We start from the raw sequence: 26,956 nt of genomic DNA, 5'->3' as shown, positions 1-26,956 counted from the left end.
CCCGAAGTCTGTCCTTTTTTATCACGAAGAAAAAGTAGATCCGCTGTTTTAAAATTGTTATGATGCTATTCTTGGCCCATACATAGCACATACACATGCTGTTTTTCAGCCCTTAAAACACTAACAATTGAGTTTTTTCCAATCCTCCTTTCTCTCTCTTTATTTCTCTGTTTTCAGCTCTTAAAACACTAACAATAGAGTTTTTTCCTATCCTCCTTTCTTCCTCTCTTTATCTCTCTGTTTTGGGCACATAAAACACTAACAATACAGTCAGAAAAAAGGGCTCCAAAAGGGTTCTTTGGCTGTCCCTTAGGAGAGCTATTTTTGGTTCCAGGTAGAACGCTTTTGGGTTCCATGTAGAACCTTCTTGGGAAAGGGTTCTACATGGAACCCAATAATGTTCTACCTGGAACCAAAAAGGGTTCTTCAAAGAGATGTCTTATGGGGACAGCAGAAGAACCCTTTTAGGTTCTAGATAGCATTTTATTTTTTTAAGAGTATACCGTTTTCCCCTCCTCCCTCCCTCTGTTTATCGCTCATGTAGGAGATGTTTGACATCATCCTGGATGAGAACCAGCTGGAGGATGCGTGTGAGCACATGGCTGATTACCTGGAGGCCTACTGGAAGAGCACCCACCCCGCCAGCTGCAACCCCCCCAACCCGCTGCTGGCCAAGCTGGCCACAGACGCCCTGCCCTCCAGCCCCGCTCCCGTCTCCAGCATGCAGGTACAGGTGCTGACCAGGCTTTAGGCCAACATGGGCAGCCTGCTCCATGGCCCAGACAGGGATAGCGGGGAGACCAGTAGCTCACTGGCCATGAGCAGCCTGTACCGCCACTGAGTCAGAGTCATGACACACTGACCACGGTAGGAAAGAGCAGGGCAGAGAGAGTAATAGGAATAGAGAGATGAGGAACATGACCGGTGGTGGGCCTGCTAACCATGACTAGTCAAAGGTCATTAAGTCAGGAAAGTACGCTGACAACTCAGGAGCTTGTCATTTTAATTGGTTTAACACAGTGGGTTGCTATAATGAATTCCTTTGAAATAATTAATACTTAGAGGAAAATGAATGAATAGGGTGATCATGATGTGTTTTGCATTATGCACCTCTGTCAGTTTGAAAATAATGATCTATTTGAAGGTTCTGTATTTAACGGTGAGCAGCGAACAATTTGTTTGGGTCATTTGATTGATTCAGGTCTGTTTCAGTTGTTTTTAAAATGTCCACGTCTTTTCCCCATCCCCATCCATTGCTCCCCCATTGGGAAATGTAAGACTGAAACTCCTGACAATGAGAGTCCTTTTGAAACTCTTGAAAATGCTGATGAAAATGCGTCTGATGAGTGAGGTTAACATGTCTGTGATTGTGGTGAGTGAGATACTCCGTCATAAGAGCTGTGTGGACTTCAGGGATACATCTAAAATGGCACCCTATTCCCTATATGGTGCACTACTAATGACCAGTGCCCATAGGGCTCTGGTCAAAAGTAGTACACTAAGTAGGAAATAGGGTGCCATTTGGGACTTGGACCAAGTGTTAGTATTCCATGGGGATTCGGCCTTGGTTCTGGAGACTTAAAATAATAAACCAGGCCAAATTAATCTGAAAGCAAACGGATATGAGGATTTTTAGGGAAACTGTATTCTCCAGGACCATAGTCAACCTTCAGTGATTGGTTGATAACCTATATTCAACCTTTGAGTGTGCAGTGCACATGTGTGTATGTGTACAAGTGTGCTGTTTGAATTTCATGCATGCAGGTTTCCGTGTGTGAATTTGAAATGTTGTCTGGAAATGGTTGAAATGTGTGTTTGATTTGCATGTGATTGAGGGTGTGTGTTTGTCTTTTTTACTCTGCATATGCGTGTTGGTGTGTCTAACTGTACTAACAGGCGTGTTGTGTTGCTAACCCCAGGGCAGCGGGGCAGAGGAGAAAGCAGGGGACAAGGCAGGACAAGGTGGGGAGAGGAAGGGCTCCAGAGAGGACCACCAGCACCACCATCACCACCACAGCCAGCATCAGAGCCAGGAGCAGCCAGATGGGGAGGAGGAGAGGGAGGAGGAGGAGAGGCCCCTAAGGACAGAGTCTTCCAGGAGACCCCAGCACATCCACCACCGCTCCTCCTCCCAGCGAACTGAGCAGCACCACAACCACCACCACCATCATCGTGGTGGCAAGGGTCTCTCCCGGGGGGAGACACAGGACTCAGAGACCCCCGAGAGCCGGGAGAGCAGAGAAAGCAGAGACTCAGCGTACATAGAGCCCCTGTCTCAACTCCTACACCAGGAAGAGGAGGATGATTTTGGAGAGGAGTATGATGAGGAGGGGCTTGGAGAGGGGGGGCACCCCCAGCAGCAGCAGGGGCGCTACGAGGCCCAGCCCCAACCCAGGGACCATCATCATCACCACCACCACCATCACCGCGCTGGCGAGGAGGCGGGCCAAAGCACAATAGGACACCACCGTTCTAAGGAGCGTAACGAGCAGGACCACAACGAGCGCAACAAGCCGCGCAGTCACCACCATCAACGACCGGCCCGCGACCACCACCACCACCAGTACTATGACCGCGACCGGGACAGGGAGGGGGAGGTTGCCCCCAAAAAGAGGGGTGACACAGAGGACTGGGCCAGAGACCCCTATATTCACCAGTGACAGCCTAGCCCCGAGACTCCAACCCCTCACACACTGAGACAGTGGTAGGACTCCCCTCTCTCTGAAACCGTTCTGTTGTCCCATCTTGCTGCTACACCCGTTTATGTATGCTTCCTTTGTAAAGGCCGTTGCATCCTTAGCAATGGCAGTATTTTTATTATATATAGTAAATCAAAATATATATATATATGTGTGTGTGTGTGTGTGTGTGTGTGTGTGTGTGTGTGTGTGTGTGTGTATCGATACATAGACATTTTCGTTTATGTGTGGATATGCATGGATCTTCTCAAATATGCATATTTTAAACCTGTGTTTGATGAAGCATGACACAACAGCAGAATTATCTTCTGTACTGTACTGCTTTCTGTGACTAGCATTTAAAAAATATTTGTCAGGGTTTTTTTATTTATTTTTTGTATGCTGCCACTTAAAAGAAGAATTTGTTCATTCAGACTACTGTTAGCAATGACTGAGAAGTGGGAAACCATGTAACTGGGTTAAATGCTATATATTTGCAATTGTTTTTGTTTAATTTAATTGTTCCTGTTTTCTTGCTTGCGTTTCCAAAAAAAATCTGCATTGTTCATTTTCGGTGTTTGGTCCTCTGATGTTGATGCTGCCTCTCCATTGGGCCACACCTTAGTCTGGCCTTACAAGACAAAAAGAATAGTGACATTACAGTACTGTTGTTCAATTTTTAAAGGGTCCAGAAACATTTTGTAACATTGATACACACTCTGTTCAGCACTTTTAGTACAACATACTGTAGACTGAATCACATTGTTGGTGTCAGGTGTACAACTATTTTATATTTTAGAGTAGAGTTATCGGGTAAAATCAATCCACTTTATTCCATGATGGTATGTCTTTTTAAGTGAAACCCTTTCTTATGGACAGTTCCATGCACTTAGTACAGTCCAATTAGCTATAAATGTGCGTTATGAGATACCCCAAAAATATTCCCTTGAATTATATTTATTTTCGATGTCTAATTGAAAATCAATCACAACCACTGAGTGAAATCAACTGGATGCTAAAGGTTAGCCTTTCTGCCAGGCTATGGTGCTCAAGAACAGTTGTAATAACCTAGTTATAACATAGCTATAACATAGCTCCAGTCCAGGGCGTTACATGTGGCTTTCTAACGCTGAGCCTCAGTGTCGGCTAGCCCCACATAACGCACTGGACAAGAGCTATTTATAAAGTTTGCATTGATGATGAGGTTATAGGGTCCTTACTTGAGGAAATGTGATTTAGGTGAATGTCTGAGTTATAAGAAGTAGATCCCTAGTGAGGTTTCTTAGTTCAGGCTGCCCTCTGTAAGGAGGTTAGGGGTATGTGCCCCAAATGTCACCCTGCTCCCTATATATAGTGCACTACTTTTGACCGGGGCCCATAGAGATCTACTCAAAAGTAGTGCACAATTTAGGGAATAGGGTACAATTTGAGATGCATACGAGGTCACATACTCTGGCCCTCTGTTTACATTACCACCAACCAGCCAGTCCCCTAGAACAATTTAAAGTTTTTGCTTTTATTTTTGCCTAAAATATTATGATTATCCATTTATATGCTACTCTAGTAGCACTACACATTTTTAAGAGTGTACATATGTATGTACATATGTATCAATACAAAAAAATAAACTTGGCAACAAAGAATTGATGTACAATAATATCTATTGGTCTTGGATCTATTGGAAATATGTTTCATGAAATGCTGTTTCTTACAAAGCTGTGCTGTCTGTCTTTACCGTGTGTGTGTGTGTGTGTGTGTGTGTGTGTGTGTGTGTGTGTGTGTGTGTGTGTGTGTGTGTGTGTGTGTGTAAAAGCAACTGCTCCCTCTGAGAATGACATTCGCAGCTGACGTTGGCACTCTGACCAGGAATGTTTAATTTTTATAAATGTGTTATTCAACTTTTATTTAATCAAGGGAGCCCATTGACATCATAGTTTCATTTTAAATAGTACCCCCGGGACAACAAATTCAACACGAACATTCCAATAAAATGTATAAAAATGACAGGTTACAATTTGAAAAACTACCATTTCAACACAACAATACATTTTTCACATGTAATCAAGACAAATGCAATTCTCATTTAACTAAATCAACATTCGACTACTAAACTGCCGTAGCGGCACCAGGGAATCAAGATGCAGGGGTTCTGCAGGTTATTCCAAAAATGGGGAGGATTTACTTATTAATTGGGTGGAGACCCGAGAAACCTCAAACCCCGTGAAAGGGTTTGGTAGCCCATGTTCTTATACTTCAACAACGAAGTTAAGTCGGAAGCTTGTGTAATAGAGCTTTGTAAACAAAAAATGGAATAATGAAATGAAATACTGGACTTTAATGAGGGCCAGACAAATTTTTGATGCAGTGATCATTACTAAAACTGTCACCTGTGACAAAGGTTTAAGAGTAGTAGCTGCTGCATTCTGGTAAATGGTGTCACCATAGTTAAGGACTGTCAGGAAAGTTCACTGTACAATCGTCTTCCTGCTGTTGAGGGAGATGCAAGTTCTGTTAATAAAAAAGAAGCCCACTTAAAAAAAAAAAATGTAATAGCTCATCAGTATATTTTTTAAACAAATCCTTGTCAATACAAATACCCAGATATTTATAGGTGGGAGAACCATTCAATGAATAAATATGTAGTCTGATTTTTTGTGGTTGAGAATTAATTTGAAACCCACCAGGGCTTTTTGTAAGTCAACAAAGTCAGATTGCAGCTCTAACAACGCCTGATCTACAGTTGGGACAATGGCATACATAATAGTATCATCTGCATACAGATGAATATTACAAGTTAACAGATAGACCAATATTATTTATATAAATAGTAAAGACAGGTCCCAAAACCGACACCTGTACTGCACACCTTTCATAATATCCAGGACACTAGACAACACCATCAGAAATTACACATTGTGTCCTGTCTGACAGATAATTCTCAAACCACTTGCGAGAAGCCTCATCCAAGCCTACTTCAGTCAACCTTTGAATGTGATGGCCAATAGTGTCGAAGGCTTTGGAAAGGTCTATAAATAAGGCAACACAATGACTTTTATGAGCTAAGCAATTTAATATATCTAAAACAAGCGTAGCAGCTGAACCGGCGCTATGTCAAGGTCTAAAACTGTGTTGCTGCACATTAAGAATAGAGTGAGATGTTAACGTTCTTAGCTGAGTTGGCCAGCGATTCTAAAACTTTTGAAAGACAAGATCATTTGGAAATTGGACTGTAGTTATCTAAGTCAGGAGAATCTCCTCCTTTATGTAAGGGAAGGACATGTGCCGCTTTCCAGATTGTAGGGATAACACAACAGACAATTGTCAAGTAAAAAATGTAGGTCACTGGTTCTGCAATAAGTGGGGCAGAGAGCTGCAGTAAGAAGTGATCAAGTGAATCAGCCCTTACAGCTTTTTTAAACATCAATCTTTAGCAAACCACTCAGTACAGTTGAAATGAAAATAAAGTTAGTGAGCCTCAGTTTTGTTTAAAAGATTTGACCACTTACCAGAAGTTGGCTGGATTACCACCACTCTCCTATACACAATTCAAGAAATAAGTCTATTTTGCTTTTCTAACCAGTGTTAGGTTCTAATTCTCAAAGTAAAACACTCACTCATTAGGAAAGCTTGACCAAGTTTAATTCTTCCCAGAGGGTCAATACAGCGGCATTCAGACAAAACATGTTTCCACCACCACAAATATAGGCACACCTCCTTCTCTCCAATCCTTACATCTTTTATGGTTCAACAGGAAGACGAAGTAATAGGGTAATAAACCATAATTTCTCCCTTAACTTCTTCGATATAGGGGGCAGTATTTTAATTTTTGTATGAAAAACATTCCCGTTTTAAACAAGATATTTTGTCACGAAAAGATGCTCGACTATGCATATAATTGACAGCTTTGGAAAGAAAACACTCTGACGTTTCCAAAACTGCAAAGATATTGTCTGTGAGTGCCACAGAACTGATGTTACAGAAAAAAAACAGATAAAAATACAATCAGGAAGTGCCGCATTTTTTGAAACCGCCTCATGGCAATGACTCCTTATATGGCTGTGGAGGAGATAGGAGTCAGCTTACCTTTTCCACGTTTTCCCCAAGGTGTCGGCAGCATTGTGACGTATTTGTAGGCATATCATTGGAAGATTGACCATAAGAGACTACATTTACCAGGTGGTCGCTTGGTGTCCTCCGTCACAATTATTGCGTAATCTCCAGCTGCAGTATTTTTCAGTTTTCTTCCGATGAGAAGCCAGCTGCCACCACTGATAGATTATCGAATAGATATGTGAAAAACACCTTGAGGATTGATTCTAAACAACTTTTGCCATGTTTCTGTCGATATTATGGAGCTAATTTGGAAAAAAGTTTGGCGTTGTAAGTGACTGCATTTTCGTTTTTTTTTCTTAGCCAAACGTGATGAACAAAACGGAGCAATTTCTCTTACACAAATAATATTTTGGAAAAAATGAACATTTGCTATCTAACTGAGAGTCTCGTCATTGAAACATCCAAAGTTCTTCAAAGGTAAATTATTTTATTTGAATGCTTTTCTTGTTTTTGTGAAAATGTTGCCTGCTGAATGCTAGGCTTAATGCTATGCTAGGCTATCAATACTCTTACACAAATGCTTGTGTAGCTTTGGTTAAAGCATATTTTGAAAATCTGAGTTGACAGTGTTGTTAACAAAAGGCTAAGCTTGTGTTTCAATATATTTATTTCATTTAATTTGCGATTTTCATGAATAGGAAACGTTGCGTTATGGTAATGAGCTAGAGGCGATGATTACGCTCCCGGATACGGGATTGCTCGACGCTAGAGGTTAACTTGTTATGGCTGCGATCCCGATATCGGGATACGTGTCATCAACAACCTCTGAATAGCATAGCACTACATACAATAAATATTACTATAAATATTTATATTCATGAAATCACAAGTGTAATATAGGAAAACACAGCTTAGCCTTTTGTTAATCCACCTGTCGTGTCAGATTTTGAAATTATGCTTTACAGCGAAAGCAATCCAAGCGTTAGTGTAAGTTTATCGATCGCACGATAAAACATTAAGTACACTTAGCATCAGGTAGCTCGGTTACGAAAATCAGAAAAGCAATCAAATTAATCGTTTACCTTTGATGATCTTTGGATGTTTTCACTCACGAGACTCACAGTTACACAACAAATGTTCCTTTTGTTCCATAAAGATTATTTTAAATCCAAAAAACCTCTGTTTGTTTGTCACGTTATGTTCAGAAATCCACAGAAAAGAGTGGTCACGACAACGCAGACAAATTCCAAATAGTTTCCATAATGTCCACAGAAACATGTCAAACGTTTTTTATAATCAATCCTCAGGTTGTTTTTAAAATATATAATCGATAATAGATCAACCACAAATGTCTTTCACAGTAAGAGAGGGAAAAGCAATACCTATTCAAACTCTGTTGCGCGAGCAAAACTCATTTGACCACTTGACGCAATGTTATCGTTCTGGCTCATTTTTCAAAATAAAAGCCTGAAACTATGTCTGAAGCCTGTTGACTCTTTGAGGGAGTAATAGGAAAAGGAATCTGGTTCATATCCCTTTAAATGGAGCAAAGGGAGGCTATGGAACATGGAGTTTTCAAAATAGAAGCCACTTCCTGTTTTGATTTTCCTCAGGGTTTCGCCTGCAATATCAGTTCTGTTATACTCACAGAATATATTTTGACAGTTTTGGAAACTTTAGGTTGTTTTCTATCCAATACTAATGTTATTATGCATACATTAGCAACTGAGACTGAGGAGCTGGCCGTTTACAATGGGCACCTTTTCATCCAAGCTACTCAAAACTGCCCCTGCAGCCATAAAAAGTTAAGGGGATCTGACCTGACCTCAACCCTTCATTTGCCTAATCCACAGATGTCCATCTGTATCCCCTATAGCAATCCTGTGACTTCCTCCCGACCACCCAACACATTCCAAAGCCATCTGGCTCCTACAGATAACGATTAGCTTCTGATGTAAAAAAACGTCTCTATCACTCCTTAGATACGATACTTCTGAGTATAACAAGGTTAACACAGAATCTAACAGTCCCACATTTTGAACATTTTAACTCCATACTGTTCAACATTACATACACTTGAAAATTACTTCTAAATGGACAAACAATAATAATAAAACATGAACAAAAAATAAAACATGATTAACATTCACAGTTAGGCTTACAGCCTCTGTTCTAAATGCACACTGTCGTGTCTTTGGCTATGCTGGATTAAGTGATATGACATGCATTTCTATAAAATAATTTCTCCGTAATTAATATTACCTGATTGAGCTAATCATGTAAATGTGATTAACTAGAGAGTCGGGGCACCACAAATAATATTTATAGAGCTGTTATCTTCCGAATAAACTCTTACAGACATAGTCATATTTTACATTTCATCCCATCACGAATCATTTCATATTCAAACATTTAAATTGAACAACAATTCCATGTGAATCCGATAACTCTGATGTGTAGACTTTCCACTGTAGAGTTTATGTCATCTTATCATTGGTGAGAATGTCTCAGATGACAACCGAACTGACATCACATTCATTAAGTACCACCGCATATGTTCAATTGGTCAGATTACCAGAATATAGTTAATTTCCCCCCACCTTCTGATGTTCCCAGAATCTCTATGTTAACCAAAGGGGTTTGCAAATGTAACATCAGTAGGGTAGAGAGATGAAAAAGGGGGGAAGAGGTATTTATGACTGTCAAACCTACCCCCAACACTCTTATTTCCATCTCTCATCATACAACAGAATGCCATTCCAACTGAATCTGTTGGCTTCCTCCCCTCCAGCTGGAGCTGCTGTTAGTTTCTCCACTTTCTCCTTCTGGTTCCCAAGAGAGTGATAGCATAACACTTGGAAAACAACAAAAAGACACACGAAACATAACAGTATTAACAATGTGGTAAGCTATGCATAATTGTATATGCATGAAAACCAAAGTCTGAGACCATGACAATTCCCACTCTCTTCACCTGACTCTATGCCTCCAGGATACTTTTCTGTTGGATTCCACAAAAAGAAAGCTCTAAAAAGCCTCCTCGTGCTTTTACCCAGTCTTCCCCTTTCCAGCCCCAGGTTCCGAGAGGTGTTCCCAAGCCATGTAACTTTCACTTTGTTCCCCCATCTCCTCCTTTGCCAGCTGATAGGCACGTCACCTGATAGGAAAGTGCGTATCACTAATCAACCCTACATCCTCTTGAGGTAACTCAGCACTGTATATGCTTTCACATCAATGCCTTCAAAATGTTGTTTAGAGTACAATTACCCCAACATTTATCCTCTTTCATATGATGTATTAACCAATAAAGCAGCTAACTCCAACCCAACTATGATGTTCAAAGTAGCTCCCAGACTCAACCCATCTGCATGTCTTACAGTGGAATCTAGTCTCTCTCTCTCTCTCTCTCTCTCTCTCTCTTTAGCTCCGCTTCCTCTGTCATCTGTTCTTCAAGCTCTCCCATTATGCAGCTGGAACCCACTTCACATGAAAACTATGCGCCCACATGACGATATTTACCGCTGCAGGTGTTGTAAGGAGTACTGTGTGTGGACCAGACCAACACTGTCCCAGCACCCCTGATATACACTCAATCTCCAGAATTCAGCCCGTGCCCTCAGTTATCTCTGGCTCCTCATGTGCTGCTTTCACCTGAGGATGTACACACTGCAACACATGGGTCATTTCCTGACAACAAAGACTCTCCTCTTATGGCAAGATCACAAATTTGTGACATTTGATTAACAGCCCCCCCCCCCCCCCCCCCCCCCCCTGTACTCCCATCGGTCTACCAGTAACCAGTTACCAAGCCATGTGGCACGAGTCTTCATAAACTGATATCCAAACAATGCTACTGAAGTAACCTCTGCTACTACTAACATGGCCCATGACTATAGCCTCCTTCAGTCCAGCATCACTACTCTAGACGGTTCTGACTTAGTATATGCGGACAACTACAAATACCTAGGTGTCTGGTTAACTGTAAACTGTCCTTCCAGACTCACATTAACTTTTTAGGGATAGGGGGCAGAATTCTGAAGTTTTGATGACTGAGGTGCCCATAGTAAACTACCTGTTACTCAGGCCCAGAAGCTAGGATATGCATATGTAGTCATATTAGTAGTATTGGATTAGAAAACACTCTAAAGTTTCTAAAACTTATAACATAACTGATTTGGTAGGTGAAACCCTGAGGAAAGTCCAATGACCTAAAAAAAACATTTAATGGAAAGGACTTTCCTCAGGGTTTCACCTACCAAATCAGTTATGTTATAAGTTTTAGAAATGCTTTTCTATGGGAAAGCCTAATTATTAGGACCCAGATTGCATTTCCTATGGCTTCCACTAGATGTCAACAGACTCTTTTTTTTTATGAGGAAGTATTTGTATTCTTTCTAAGTGTCACTCAAAAGGACTGTAGTCTTTTGGTGCACGTAAATGAGTGCACACTCCTCGTTGTTTTCTCCGGTATTGAACAGTTTATTCCGTCTTAAATTTGATCGATTATTTACATATTAGGGTACCTAAGGTTGGATTAGAATTTTTTTGGGAAATATTTGGGCCAAGTTTACAGGTTACCTTTTACATTCCTTTGTAGGCATGTTGGGCGAGTTGGAATAGGTGTATTTCTGAATCAAACGTGCCAAATATACGGACATTTTTGGGATATAAAGAAGGACTTTATCGAACAAAAGGACCATTCATTGTGAAACTGGGCCCTTTGGGATTGCAAAAAGATGAAGATTTTCATGGGTAAGCAATTTATTTAATCGCTATTTCTGACTTACGTGATGAATCTGCTTGGTTGGAAAATGTTTGTGACTCTCTCCGGTGAAGGCACGCACTTGGTTATGTATCTCCTGTATTGAATATACTATTTTCCGTCTTAAATTTGATGGTTAATTTACATATTAGGGTACCTGAAGATTGATTAGGAACAGTGTTTGTCATGTTTGGGCCAAGTTTATTGGTAACGTTTAGGATTCATTTTGAACGAGGGGAAACAAGTGGATTATCGAATAAAATGACTATTTGTTATGTAACAGGGACCCTTGTGATTGCAACCAGATGAAGGTTCTCAAAGGTAAGGGATTTATTTTATCGCTATTTCTGACTTTCGCGATGCATCTGCTTGGTTGGAAAATGTTTTTAATGCTTTTCCTTAGATAATCGCATGGTATGCTTTCGCTGTAAATCCTTTTTGAAATCTGACTGGATCAACAAGAAGTTAAGCTTATAAATGATGTAAGACACATTTCAGCGATGTCATTTACAAAATATCCTCCAACATCTACTCAACAAACTGGATGCAGTCTATCACAGTGCCATCCGTTTTCTTACCAAAGCCCCATATACGACCCACCACTGCGACCTGTACGGTCTCGTTGGCTGGCCCTCACTTCATACTCGTCACCCAACCCACTGGCTCCAGGTCATCTACAAGTCTTTGCTAGGTAAAGCCCCACCTTACCTCAGCTCACTGGTCACCATAGCAGCACCCACCCGTAGCACGCGCTCCAGCAGGTATATTTCACTGGTCACCCCCAAAGCCAATTCCTTGTATGGCTGCCTTTCCTTCCAATTCTCTGCTGCCAATGACTGGAACGAACTGCAAAAATCACTGAAGCTGGAGACTCATATCTCCCTCACTAACTTTAAGCACCAGCTGTCAGAGCCGCTCACAGATCACCCCACCTGTACATAGCCCATCTGTAAATAGCCCATCCAATCTTTCTCAGCCCCATATGATATTTATTTATTTATTTACTCCTTTGCACCCCAGTATCTCTACTTGCACATTCATCTTTTGCACATCTATCACTCCAGTGTTTAATTGCTATATTGTAATTACTTCACCACCATGGCCTATTTATTGCCTTACCTCCCTTATTTTACATCATTTGCACACACTGTAATATACTTTTTCTACTGTATTATTGACTGTATGTTTGTTTATTCCATGTGTAACTCTGTGTTGTTGTATGTGTTGAACCGCTTTGCTTTATCTTGGCCAGGTCGCAGTTGTAAATGAGAACTTGTTCTCAACTTGCCTACCTGGTTAAATCAAGGTGAAATAGAAAATAAAATAAAAAACAATTACGGTCCCTACAGCGACTGCTTGAGAATAACTTCTGCATGTAATCTCTCAAGCGTTTTCCAGCTGTTAAAGATATTGAATGAGTTGGAAGAATATCCAACCTAACAAAACCCTGAGTCACAGGTTTCTTGAAAGTTTACCAAGGTGTCTGAAATGCCACCACTATCTCTTCTACTCTCACCATGATCTGGGTATATGTAATGTTCAATTTATCTTCATAATAGTCCCTATTATGCATAGTTAGCTGTCCTCCCTCTCCTACGAGCCATCTCCTATAACAATATACATAGTCTCTGGGAATGATACCCCTCTACCACCGCAACCTTATTTTATGAGCCACCACAAATCTCCACTGCAGGCATGTTCCATCCCACTTAACAGCCCTATGTAAACATTATGTCTCAAACACCTCACCTCTTGCTACAGATACATTTGCACATATATCATTCCATCTAACCCATAACACACTAGTCACTACTCCTAACGCACTTCTACAGTTATAAACATACACAAACATTCTCAAATCAATTAGTCAACATACATCAGTCCCTCCTCTGGAACAATGATCACTCTTATGTTCCACGAAACCTAAAAACATATTGACTTGAAAAGGAAAGAGAAAAAAAAGACGTGTTTAATAACTTCACTCCACACTTTATGCGACTAAAATTGGGGAAAGAACCGTCCACCCATTACATTCTATGCCCAGGTTATGCTGGTCTCCATGCCCTCTCCTTCATTTTCATCCTTGGGTGTTATCGCGAAACTATGAGCCTTGTATGCAATTAATTGTACCGTATCATCCCGCCATCTCTATTCATCGATGTGATTTAACATTATAATTCTGATGACATGGTAAAACAAAAGAGAACAAAAAAAACCTCCATGGTTGACCCAAGCTATCATCCAGTGAGTTCTCTAACAACCCCCCGTATCAGGATACTTAGATAAGGTTTCTAGAGCCTCCCTAGGCCTCATCAATTTGAGCAGCGCCGTTCGCAACTATCTTTCGCTGTATCCGAATCATAACCTAAACATTTTATAAATGATCCAACCCAAATTTAGAACAACAGTCCTTAGTGCTTCCTTTGAATCTTCTCAACCTAGCACACATCATCATGGTTAGAATGTACATTTATAAATGAGACCTTTTATTGCCAGTAATAACTCTTCTCATTATACAGTCCCCCTTTGTCCCTGTTTTCCTTTCACGAGTGGCCTGGTAATGAAAGACCGGTATCTCAATGCATTCTCGGTCCAAATTGTTTGCAGTGTGTGTAGACCTTTTCAATATCCAAATAGATACATCCGTTTCTCCCACGTACACGAGTCTCTCACCTGAGCCATTATCTCTCTCCACGCTCACGACGCAAAACGCGCAGTCTCAGGACTCTGGTTTTCCTGCCGCCTGTACCCAGGTTAATGACTCGGACTCAGATAGAAGTGTTAAAAGTCACTGTCGCATTTAGCGCCTTTGTCGCTCTTTCTTCAGCCGGTTAGGGTGGGTTTTGAGGTTCACACACTGTTTGCGGTCAAATTATTCCTACCATGCATTAAGACACGATCTGACGCCACCTTCCATAATAACCTCAAAAAGGACAGATCAGATCAACAGTTTAGTTCAATTAATTTCTGTTTCAGGAAATCCAGACAAGCATTGACTATTTGACAAATTATTACATTAACCTTTTCTTACTAACCTTATCTCTACAACAAATGTCAAAGAGCATAACAACATACTGTTACTGCTAAAAAAACATTTTTAAAATTAGTTCATACTCCCTTATTTTACTGGCGACCTCTCGGAAGAGTTACCAGATCAGGAAGTTAGCACCCTAACCCATCCGGAAATCCCCCACCCCATAAATCCCAATCTGGTGAAATTTGTATCAAAAAGAAAAGAAGAAGAAATCAGCAATACACATATCACAATCTATTGGGAGTAACTGTCATCCATATTTAACATATTTTTCCTTCTATATGCAGACTGAACAATGTACATTTGAAAATGTACCCAAACACCAGGGAATTGGTCATTTTTCCTTCAAACACGATTCACATCGTGATTCAAAAACAACATGTTAAATCAAAAAGAAACACATTCGAATAACCAATCAACTTATCTCATAAAGCAATGGTAAAATAGAACAGAAACTGGTGTTTCTCATTCATTTGATAATTAAAACCCACCTGTTTCTATAATTTCTAGTGAGATAGAACAGGCCTCACCAAAACGTCAGGATACAGGGCATTCGACACCATTAAATATTTCCTCCCTTTCCTTTCCCTGTCCTTCAGAAACCATTTCAAAACCTCCCAAACATTAAATGTTTGTTTCAATCCACGAACGTTTATGCATCTTTTTTTTAGCATGTACTATAACCGATCATTTGAATTTGTTACCTCTAGAATCCATTCCCCTGGCATTTCGACTAGATTCTTCAACCCAAAATACATTTTCCTGTGGCAAATTTAGACCATTTCTTATCATAAGGAATCTGTGATATTTGATCCCTGGGCTCTACTAAAAAGTTAGGTAAGACGTGATCTCACTCGTCTTCCTTCACATCGAAACTGTAGTCTCTATGAACCACTATCGATCGAACAGAAACACGCAAACACTTGCATAGCGGCATTCCCTCCAAATACAGCAGGCTCCATATCTACTTACACTCATTCTTCCATGTACAGTGCCTTGCGAAAGTATTCGGCCCCCTTGAACTTTGCGACCTTTTGCCACATTTCAGGCTTCAAACATAAAGATATAAAACTGTATTTTTTTGTGAAGAATCAACAACAAGTGGGACACAATCATGAAGTGGAACGACATTTATTGGATATTTCAAACTTTTTTTAACAAATCAAAAACTGAAAAATTGGGCGTGCAAAATTATTCAGCCCCCTTAAGTTAATACTTTGTAGCGCCACCTTTTGCTGTGATTACAGCTGTAAGTCGCTTGGGGTATGTCTCTATCAGTTTTGCACATCGAGAGACTGAAATATTTTCCCATTCCTCCTTGCAAAACAGCTCGAGCTCAGTGAGGTTGGATGGAGAGCATTTGTGAACAGCAGTTTTCAGTTCTTTCCACAGATTCTCGATTGGATTCAGGTCTGGACTTTGACTTGGCCATTCTAACACCTGGATATGTTTATTTTTGAACCATTCCATTGTAGATTTTGCTTTATGTTTTGGATCATTGTCTTGTTGGAAGACAAATCTCCGTCCCAGTCTCAGGTCTTTTGCAGACTCCATCAGGTTTTCTTCCAGAATGGTCCTGTATTTGGCTCCATCCATCTTCCCATCAATTTTAACCATCTTCCCTGTCCCTGCTGAAGAAAAGCAGGCCCAAACCATGATACTGCCACCACCATGTTTGACAGTGGGGATGGTGTGTTCAGCTGTGTTGCTTTTACGCCAAACATAACGTTTTGCATTGTTGCCAAAAAGTTCAATTTTGGTTTCATCTGACCAGAGCACCTTCTTCCACATGTTTGGTGTGTCTCCCAGGTGGCTTGTGGCAAACTTTAAAAAAAACTTTTTATGGATATCTTTAAGAAATGGCTTTCTTCTTGCCACTCTTCCATAAAGGCCAGATTTGTGCAATATACAACGGATTGTTGTCCTATAGACAGAGTCTCCCACCTCAGCTGTAGATCTCTGCAGTTCATCCAGAGTGATCATGGGCCTCTTGGCTGCATCTCTGATCAGTCTTCTCCTTGTATGAGCTGAAAGTTTAGAGGGACGGCCAGGTCTTGGTAGATTTGCAGTGGTCTGATACTCCTTCCATTTCAATATTATCGCTTGCACAGTGCTCCTTGGGATGTTTAAAGCTTGGGAAATCTTTTTGTATCCAAATCCGGCTTTAAACTTCTTCACAGCAGTATCTCGGACCTGCCTGGTGTGTTCCTTGTTCTTCATGATGCTCTCTGCACTTTTAACGGACCTCTGAGACTATCACAGTGCAGGTGCATTTATACGGAGACTTGATTACACACAGGTGGATTGTATTTATCATCATTAGTCATTTAGGTCAACATTGGATAATTCAGAGATCATCACTGAACTTCTGGAGAGAGTTTGCTGCACTGAAAGTAAAGGGGCTGAATAATTTTGCACGCCCAATTTTTCAGTTTTTGATTTGTTAAAAAAGTTTGAAATATCCAATAAATGTCGTTCCACTTCATGATTGTGTCCTACTTGTTGTTGATTCTTCACAAAAAAATACAGTTTTATATCTTTATGTTTGAAGCAAAAGTGTGGCAAAAGGTCGCAAAGTTCAAGGGGGCCGAATACTTTCGAAAGGCACTGTACTCAAGTACCCAGTCTTTTTGTAGCTAAGTACCTCTATTAATTCCCCATATTCGAGCTGAATTTGTAGAATGCTAGTGCACTTCTTTCAGTGACTCCATGGCTTTATTAAAACCCTCTAGCTCTGCTTGGAGAATCGGGCCATCTGTCGCTATATGAAAAGTTATTATTCCCAAACCTCTCCCGACTGTGTCTAGGGTGTTTTAGATTTCTCACTCCCGTCTATTATACACACCTTCTATTAACTATTTTCCAAGGTAGCGCACATAATTGACAGATTATGATAGAAAACACTCTAAAGTTTCCAAAACTGTCAAAATATTGTCTGTGAGTATAACAGAACTGATATTGCACGCGAAACCAAACCATTTTGAAAACTCCATGTTCCATTGCCTCCCATTCCTCCATTTAAAGGGATATCAACCAGATTCCTTTTCCTATCGCTTCCTCGTGGTGTCAACAGTCTTCAGACATAGTTTCAGGCTTTTATTTTGAAAAATGAGCCAGAACGATAACATCGCATCAACAACTGCTGAATTGCATAGCGCCACATTAAAATAATATTACTAAAAATATTTATATTCATGAAAGCACAAGTGCCATATTGCAAAACACAGCTTAGTCTTTTGTTAATCCACCTGTCATCTCAGAATTTGAAAATATGCTTTACAGCGAAAGCAATCCAAGCGTTTGTGTAAGTATATCAATCGCTTGACAAAACATTATGTACACTTAGCATCAAGTAGCTTGGTCACGAAAATCAGAAAAGCAATAAAATTAATCGTTTACCTTTGATGATCTTCGGATGTTTTCACTCACGAGACTCCCAGTTACACAATAAATGTTCCTTTTGTTCCATAAAGATTATTTTTATATCCAAAATACCTCAGTTTGTTTGGCGCGTTATGTTAAGAAATTCACAGGAAAGAGCGGTCACGACAACGCAGACAATAATTCCAAATAATATCCGTAATGTCCACAGAAACATGTCAAATGTTTTTTTTATAATCAATCCTCAGGTTGTTTTTAAAATATATAACCGATAATATATCAACCGCAACTGTATTTTTCAGTAGGAGAGGGAAAGGCAATGGCTGCTCAAACTCTGTTGCGCGCGCAAAACTCATGCGAACACCTGACACGATGTTATCTTTCTGGCTCATTTTTCAAAATAAAAGCCTGAAACTATGTCTGAAGACTGTTGACACCTTGATTGTCCTCAGGTTTTTGCGTGCAATATCAGTTCTGTTATACTCACAGACAATATTTTGATATTAATTATATTAATAATATATTAATTATATTATATTAATATATTATATTAATTATATTAATAATATGCATATATTAACAACTGAGACTGAGGAGCTGGCCGTTTACTATGGGAACCTTTTCATCCAAGCTACTCAATACTGCCCCTGCAGCCATAACATCATAACATAACATCTCTTATGCAGGCAGGACAATGGTCACTGAACTCATTAGCAAATATCCCATTGGTTGTAAATTTATGAGGAGCTTTTGTTAGAATAATATCTAAAAGAGTAGATTTTTCAGGGTGTTTAAAGTTGGGACTAGCTTGTTTAGTTATCAACTGAGTTAGATTTAGCTTAGTACAAATATCGTTCTGGCTATCAGATACGGGCATCAACCAATTCATATTAAGATCACCCACTATTAATAATTCTGTTTAGCATAGTCAAGTGAAGCATCCAGATGTTGCACTTGATGAATTTATAAAATTGCTTATTTCAATTATTGATCAACATACACCTGTTAAGAAACTTACTGTTAAAAATGTTAAGGCTGGGCCTGCGGAGTGGCTCAGCGGTCTTAGGCTGTGTCTCAGCCGGCCAGTGACTGGGAGACCCATGAGGCGACACAGAATTGGCCCAGCGTCTTCTGGGTTAGGGGAGGGTTTGGCCAGCCAGGACATCTTTGTCCCATCGCGCTCTAATGACTCCTTGTAGTGGGCCGGGCACCTGCAAGCTGACTCTGGTCACCAGTTGTATGGTGCTACCTCCAACATGTTGGTGCGGCTGGCTTCCAGGTTAAGCGAGCAGTATGTCAAGAAGAAGGGTTGTGTTTCGGAGGATGCATGGCTCTTGACCTGTACCCCTCCCGAGTCCGTACGGGAGTTTCAGCATTGGGACAAGACTGTAACTACCAATTGGAATCACGAAAAAGGGCCAAAAAATGTTTTAAAGGCTCCATGAATTGAGAAACTGTATGGTTGAAATAGATGGGGCAAAAGGAGTGACTAGTAAGTCTGGCTGCACATCTAAAGTCAACAAAAAGAAGAAACTGTTTTATGAAGCCAAGATCATTGCTATAGAAATAACTTTGGAGTACTTTAAATGAAATGATGGGCAGAAAGACATTAATGTCCATCTTTCATCGAATCAGAAGGCTGATTCATCACAGAACTATTTGATATTGCCAATTATTTGAATCATTATTTCTGGGGCAAAGTCGGCAAACTTATGCAGGAAATACCAACAACTGTCACATCGTGATCTGTTTCACCTGTCTTTGTGCTTGTCTCCACCCCCCTCCAGTGGCCAATATTCCCCATTATCCCCAGTGTATACCTGTGTTCTCTGTTTGTCTGTTGCCAGTTCGTTTTTGTTTCGTGAAAACTACCAGTGTGTTTCCCCTTGATCCGGTCGATTCTAGTTCCTGTTTTCTAGTTTTTCCCGGTTTTGACTATTCTGCCTGCCTTGACCTGACCCTGCCTGCCGTTCTGTATCTTGCCACATCACACTGGATTACTGACCCCTGCCTACACCTGACCTGTCGTTTTGCCTGGCCCTGTACTAGTAATGAACTTTTATTACTTCCGACACTGTCTGCATCTGGGTCTTACTTGAAAGGTGATAACAACGAACTGTGAGCCATCGTAGTCATGCATAAATAAACTAATAATGAAAAAAAAAGCATTGTAAGTTAGAACTTTGTAAAATTAACTTCATTTGACTCTCAAACCTGGATCCGGGAGCGTAATCATCGCCTCAATCTAATTAGCAGCGGACATAAATCTTCCTAGAAAATCTTCCTATTCATGAAAATCACAAATGAAATATATTGAGACACAGCTTAGCCTTTTGTTAATCACACTGTCATCTCAGATAGATCAATTGGTTTCTCGTAAGAAGCGATTGGAAAAATGGCTACCTCAGTACTTTAAGCAAGATTTTCTGCGGGAGCCATCATTTGACCACTTGATCAATGTGGTCCCTTACGGCTATTCTTCAACATAAATGCGTAAAAAGATGTCACAATGCCGTAGACACCTTGGGGAATAGGTAGAAAGCGTAAGCTCATTCGTAGCCCATTCACAGCCACATAAGGAGTCATTGGCATGAAGCGGTTTCAAAAAATGCGGCACTTCCTGATTGGATTTTTATCTGGGTTTCGCCTGTAACATCAGTTCTGTTGCACTCACAGACAATATCTTTGCACTTTTGAAAACGTCAGAGTGTTTTCTATCCAAAGCTGTCAATTATATGCATAGTCGAGCATCTTGTCGTGACAAAATATCCCATTTAAAACGGGAACGTTTTTTATCCAAAAATTAAAATACTGCCCCCTAGTCGCAAAAGGTTAATGTGGGAGAGGTGGAATGATTATTGTTATCGATCAATAATGACAAACCTCCTGGCATTGACACCTTAGATGGAAAGATACTGAGGGTGGTAGCTGACTCGATAGCCACTCCTATCTGTTTTATCTTTAATCTGAGCGTAGAGGAAAATATTTGTCCTCAGACCTGGAGGGAAACCAAAGTCATTCCGCTACCCAAATCGGCCTTTACTGGTTCTAACAGCTGACCACTTGCTGCCAACTCTCAGCAAACTGTTGGAAAATACAATGCTATTTCTCTGTAACCAAATTAACCACAGACTTTTGGCATGGTTGTAGAGAAGGGAACTCAAAATGTACCGCACTGACACAAATGACTGATGATTGGTTAAAATACATTGATAATAAGGTTGGGGGAGTTGTACTGTTAGATTTCAGTGCAGCCTTTAATATTATTGACCATAACCTGTTGAGAAAATGTAATTGCTTTTCAACTTTTGTCATATCGTGGATTCAGAGCTATCTACATGTATCTAATAGAACACAGAGGTGTTTCTTTAATGGAAGATTCTCTAATGTTAAACATGTAAAGTTTGGTGTACCGCAGGGCAGCTCTCTTGGCCCTCTACTCTTTTCTATTTTTACTAATGACCTGCCACTAACATTAAACAGAGCCTGTGTGTCCATGTATGCTGATGATTCAACCCTATATGCATCAGCAAGCACAGCTAGAGAAGTCACTGAAACCCTAAACAAAGAGTTGCAGTCAGTTTTAGAATGGGTGGCCAATAATAAACTGGTCCTGAACATGATAAAACTAAGAGCATTGTATTTGGTATAAATCATTCCCTAAGTTATATACCTCAGCTGAATCTGGTAACGAATGGTGTGACTGTTGAGCAAGTAGAGGAGACTAAATTACTTGGTGTTACCTTAGATTGTAAACTGTCATGGTGAAAACAGATACAGTTGAATTCGGGCATTTACATACACTTAGGTTGGAGTCATTAAAACTTGTTTTTCAACCAATCCACAAATTACCAATCCACAAAAATATAGTTTTGCAAGTCGGTTAGGACATGTACTTTATGAATGACACAAGTAATTTTTCCAACAATGGTTTAGACAGGCTATTTCACTTATAATTCACTGTATCGCAACTCCAGTGGTTCAGAAGTTACATACACTAAGTTGAATGTGCCTTTAAACAGCTTGGAAATTTCCAGAAAATGATGTCATGACTTTAGAAGCCTAATTGACATCATTTGAGTCAATTGGAGGTGTACCTATGGATGTATTTCAAGGCCTACCTTCAAACTCAGTGCCTCAGAAATCAGCCAAGAAAAAAAATGTAGACCTCCACAAGTCTGGTTCATCCTTGGGAGCAATTTCCAAACGCCTGAAGGTACCACATCCATCTGTATAAACAATAGTACACAAGTATAAACACCATGGGACCACGCAGCCGTCATACCGCTCAGGAAGGTTACGTGTTCTGTTTCCTAGAGATGAACGTACTTTGGTGTGAAAAGTGCAAATAAATCCCAAAACAACAGCAAAGGATCTTGTGAAGATGCTGGAGGACAAAGGCACAAAAGTATCTATTTCCACAGTAAAACGAGTCCTATATCGACATAACCTGAAAGGCCACTCAGCAAGGAAGAAGCCACTGCTCAAAAACCTCCATAAAAAACAGACTACGGTTTGCAACTGCACGTGGGGACAAAGACCATACTTTTGGGAGAAATGTCCTCTGGTCTGATGAAAAATATATAGAACTGTTTGGTCATAATGACCATTGTTATGTTTGGAGGAAAAAGGGGGAGGCTTGCAAGCCGAAGAACACCATCCCAACCGTGAAGCACGGGGGTGGCAGCATCATGTTGTGGGGGTCCTTTGCTGCCGAAGGGGCTGGTGCACTTCACAAAATAGATGACATCATGAGGCAGGAAAGTGATGTGGATATATTGAAACAACATCTCAAGACATCAGTCAGGAAGTTAAAGCTTGGTCGTAAACGGGTCTTCCAAATGGACAATGACCCCAAGCATACCTCCAAAGTTGTGGCAAAATGGCTTAAGGAAAACAAAGTCAAGGTATTGAAGTGGCCATCACAAAGCCCTGTCCTCAATCGTATAGAATATTTGTGGGGCAGAACTGAAAAAGCGTGTGTGAGCAAGGAGGCCTACACACCTGACTCAGTTACACCAGCTCTGTCAGGAGGAATGGGACAAAATTCACCCAACTTATTGTTTGAAGCTTGTGGAAGGCTACCCGAAAGGTTAAACAATTTAAAAGGCAATGCTACCAAATACTAATTGAGTGTATGTAAACTTCTGACCCACTGGGAATGTGATGAAATAAATAAAAGCTGAAATAAATCATTCTCTGTACTATTATTCTGACATTTCACTTTCTTAAAATAAAGTGGTGATCCTAACTGACATAAGACGGGGAATTTTTACTAGGATGAAATGTCAGGAATTGTTTTATTGTATTTGGCTAAGGTGTATGTAAACTTCCGACTTCAACTGTATATTCAATGGTTGTAAAGATGGGGGGAAGTCTGTCTGAGATGCTCTGCTTTTTTGACCCAACACTCTAGTTTGTTCTTATCTTGATTATTGTAATGGCTAAGCTTCCATACACTAAAAGGTTACTTCTATAAACGGATCTAACAAATGGCTCTAACAATTATTGTCCAGTCATTTGTTCAAGTGCTGCAAAGAAGGACCTAGTTAAACTGCAGATAGCACAGAACAGAGCGGCCTGTTTGCTCTTCATTGTAAGCAGACTAATATCAATATTATGCATGCCAGTCTCTCTTGGCTAAGAGTTGAGGAAAGACTGACTGCATCATTTCTTGTTTTTATAAGAACATTCATGTGTTGGAAATTCCAAACTGTTTGCATAGTCAACTTACACACAGCATTGACACACACACACACACACACACACACACACACACACACACACACACACACACACACACACACACACACACACACACACACACACACACACACACACACACACACACACACACACACACACACACACACACCGTACCAGACATGCCACCAGGGGTCTTTTCACAGTCCCCTGGGTCAGAACAACAAATTCAAGGAAACGTACAGTATTATACAGAGCCATGATTGCATGGAACTCCCTTACATCTCTTATAGCGCAAGTGAACACCAAACCTGCTAAAAATAAAGCACCACCTCATGGGACAATATCTCTCCCCATGTGACCTACTTTTTGTATTTACTGACATGTATGTGTTACTGACAGATGTACACACACAACACGTTAATGTTTGTAATGTCTTTTTCATTATGTGTCGGACCCCAGTAAGACTAGCTGTCACCACTGGCATCGGCTAATGTGGATCCTAATAAAATCCCCAAAACATTTTTACAAAAACTATTATACCTGTGCAAACAACACAGTCCAGGTGGCAGTATGCACCCTTTGAGTTTTTTTTGCCAACTCATATTAGTAGTAGAAGAAAATGTACTACTTCAAAATGGAGGTGGCCTTAATGGCGCTGCCCGTGCATTCACAGATGCCATAATGGGACAGATATAATGAAGCGATGTCTATCTAAGTCTCTGCTTTGGCCACACCACATTCAATACTTGTGTAAACAGTCTTCAAATATGATGTTGAAAAGAGAGAGATCTCGCTAAACATATTTAACTCATGTAAATCCACCTTAAAAGGCAGTAAATTGTTGATACCGCTTGTGACCTCTTTCAGCACGCTACTTCCTGATCTCCACTTCCAGAGCCAGCAAATCCAATGTCACCATGGTAGCTGTGTCGTCACTGTTGTTATGGCAACGGCAGAACTGCATTCGCTGATACTCACTCTCTCTGCATTTTCTCCCTTACTCCCCTCCTCTCTCCTCTCTGTTTATGCAACTCATCCCTACATGGCCCAGTGTTTTAGTAGGCAGCCAGACAGGCACTAAGAGGTAGATGTTGTAAACAGCACAGGGAGAGGTGTAATCACAATTCTTCCTCTCTGCAGGCTCCATGTGAAGGCAGGGAGAACATCTTTGTTCTGACCAGGTAGGGGAGAGTACCACTAGTCTAGTCCTGTCAGCTCTTCAGGAAATTGGCGATGAAGAAGCCGATAGGGTCCTTTTTGGCTTGGTGAGCAAGGGGGGTTGGGGTAGGGGACTCTGGTTGCTCTGTGGGGCCGTCCTTCGCTCTAGCCTCGGCCACGCTCCAGCCCAACTCTGGACTGAACCTCTGGAGGATGCCCTCTACTCCGATGTGGGGCTCCTGACAGAGAGGGTTGGTGTGCCTGTGTTAAACGAGGCTGCAGTTTGAGGCAGGGGAAGGTGTTGAGGGGCCCAGGACACCTGCTCCTCGTTTTCTGCCAGAGTCACAGTGCAGCTGCTGTACACCAGGACCCCACCGCATTTCAGGAGCCGTACCACCTGCCAATTATATACAGACACACTAAACAGACACACACCAAGGTCACACTCACAGTAAAAACTCCTTAACAGGCCCTAATCTCTCAATAGATAGAAATTGCATTGTCCAAACGCTAGTACAGCACTGTACACACACAAACATACACACATGTTCACCTTACTGCAGTCTCTCCAGAGCCTAGATATTAAATGGCCTTCAGGAAACTCCAGTGGACACTGATGGAGCGCTTTGTGCCGCTGGGATAAGTGATGTGCTCACTATTGGACCCTAATCTCTACACAGTAATCCATCTGCCGGCTGTACTTAAACTTTCCATCAGAGTAGCGTAGCCCAGAGCTCTACAACAATCTGTGTTGCCAACACTGTCCTCTACTGGTCAGGACTGGTCACAGCCAATGTTATGTGAGGTAAGTATGCGTGCATGCATGTCACAGCCACTGTGTGCTTGTGTCTGTACTCGAGCGGGCATGTGTTCCAGCGTGCGTGCATGCATCTGTGTGTGTGTTTGTGCGTGTGTGAGACAAAGTGTGCGGAAGAGCTTGCGCTGTAAAGGCTGGTAGGAACAGATCTCCTCCAGGCTCCAGGTGCAAGCCATGCTGGGGCTCTGTCCCAGACTGCTACAAGGAGCGTACAGCAGCACCCAGACAGACCTCTCTGGAGGGAAGGGAGGACCTGAAGACAGGATAAAATAAAAGTATGAACGTCTCTGAATTAGTAATTATGCTAGGCAACTGCAGAGGTGAGAATAACATTGAGAGCATCAAAGTGGTGTCCATGTCTGTGTTCCAAATGGCACCCTATTACCTACATAGTGCACTACTTTTTAAAGGCTCTGGCCAAAAATAATGCACTACATAAGGAATTGGGTGCCATTTGTGATGCATACTATTACTCACATTCCATACTTTCAGTGTCCTTGGCCTTGTAAGTGCACACAGCCTTGGTGCGGTTGAATCAGTGGGCTTTGAGGCAGTCCAGATGCAGCGCCTTGGTGTTCTGATGGATGTGCCCCACCTTGCCTCTGATCTTATCCAGGCCCATACCTCTCCATGTGAGGGACAAACCAACTGAGCAAAAAAGGCAAAAACAACAAAACATGTAGCAGTTGGGAAAAGAGCCCAACATAGCACAACAGCTCCATCTTGTGGACAAGTAGATCGGGACAAGTAGATGCCATGTACAAATGGAGAATACAGTGCCTTCAGAAAGTATTCACACCCTTAGACTTTTCCCAGATTTTGTTGTCTTACAGCCTGAATTTAATATGGATATGTTCTGTCACTGGCCTACACACAATACCCCATAATGTCAAAGTGGAATTATGTTTTCAGAAATGTTTACAAATTAATAAAACATTTGAAACTGAATTGTCTCAAGTTCATAAGTATTCCACCCCTTTGTCATGGCAAGCCTAAATAAGTAAATGAGTAAAAATGTGCTTAACAAGTCACATAAGAAGTTGCATGGACTCTCTCTGTGTGCAATAAAAGTGTTTAACATGATTTTTGAATCACTACCTCATCTCTGTACCCCCCACATACAATTGTCTGTAAGGTCCCGCAGTTGAGCAGTGAATTTCAAACCAGAAGGACCAGGGAGGTTGTCCAATGCCTCACAAAGAAGGGAACCTATTGGTAGATGGGAGGGAGCAGACATTGAATATCCCTTTGAGCATGGGTGAAGTTATTAATTACACTTTGGATGGTGTATCAATGCACCCAGTCATGAGAAAGATACAGGTATCCTTCCTAATGCAGTTGCCGGAGACGAAGGAAACCACTCAGGG

The 26,956-nt window shown here is 41.0% G+C and overlaps 1 protein-coding gene across 16 annotated transcripts in view; it reads left to right on the top strand.

Moving 5' to 3' along the window:
* The window catches only part of LOC110535617 (voltage-dependent L-type calcium channel subunit beta-1), a 128,750-nt gene extending 124,418 nt beyond the window's left edge, over nucleotides 1-4,332 (top strand). For all 16 annotated transcript variants that reach the window (XM_036935351.2, XM_036935350.2, XM_036935349.2 and 13 more), the window contains 2 exons: nucleotides 545-727; nucleotides 1,920-4,332. In XM_036935351.2, coding sequence (XP_036791246.1) covers nucleotides 545-727; nucleotides 1,920-2,660 — 924 coding nt within the window. In that variant the 3' untranslated portion in view covers nucleotides 2,661-4,332. The remainder of the gene's footprint in view (nucleotides 1-544; nucleotides 728-1,919) is intronic.
* Nucleotides 4,333-26,956: the final 22,624 nt, after the last annotated feature.

The sequence above is a fragment of the Oncorhynchus mykiss genome, chromosome 11 (assembly GCF_057628025.1).
Source record: "Oncorhynchus mykiss isolate SJ-2025 chromosome 11, ASM5762802v1, whole genome shotgun sequence".
Classification (NCBI taxonomy): Eukaryota; Metazoa; Chordata; class Actinopteri; order Salmoniformes; family Salmonidae; genus Oncorhynchus; species Oncorhynchus mykiss.
Note: the sequence above shows the minus strand (reverse complement) of the source record. Positions and strands in the feature narration are given on the sequence as shown.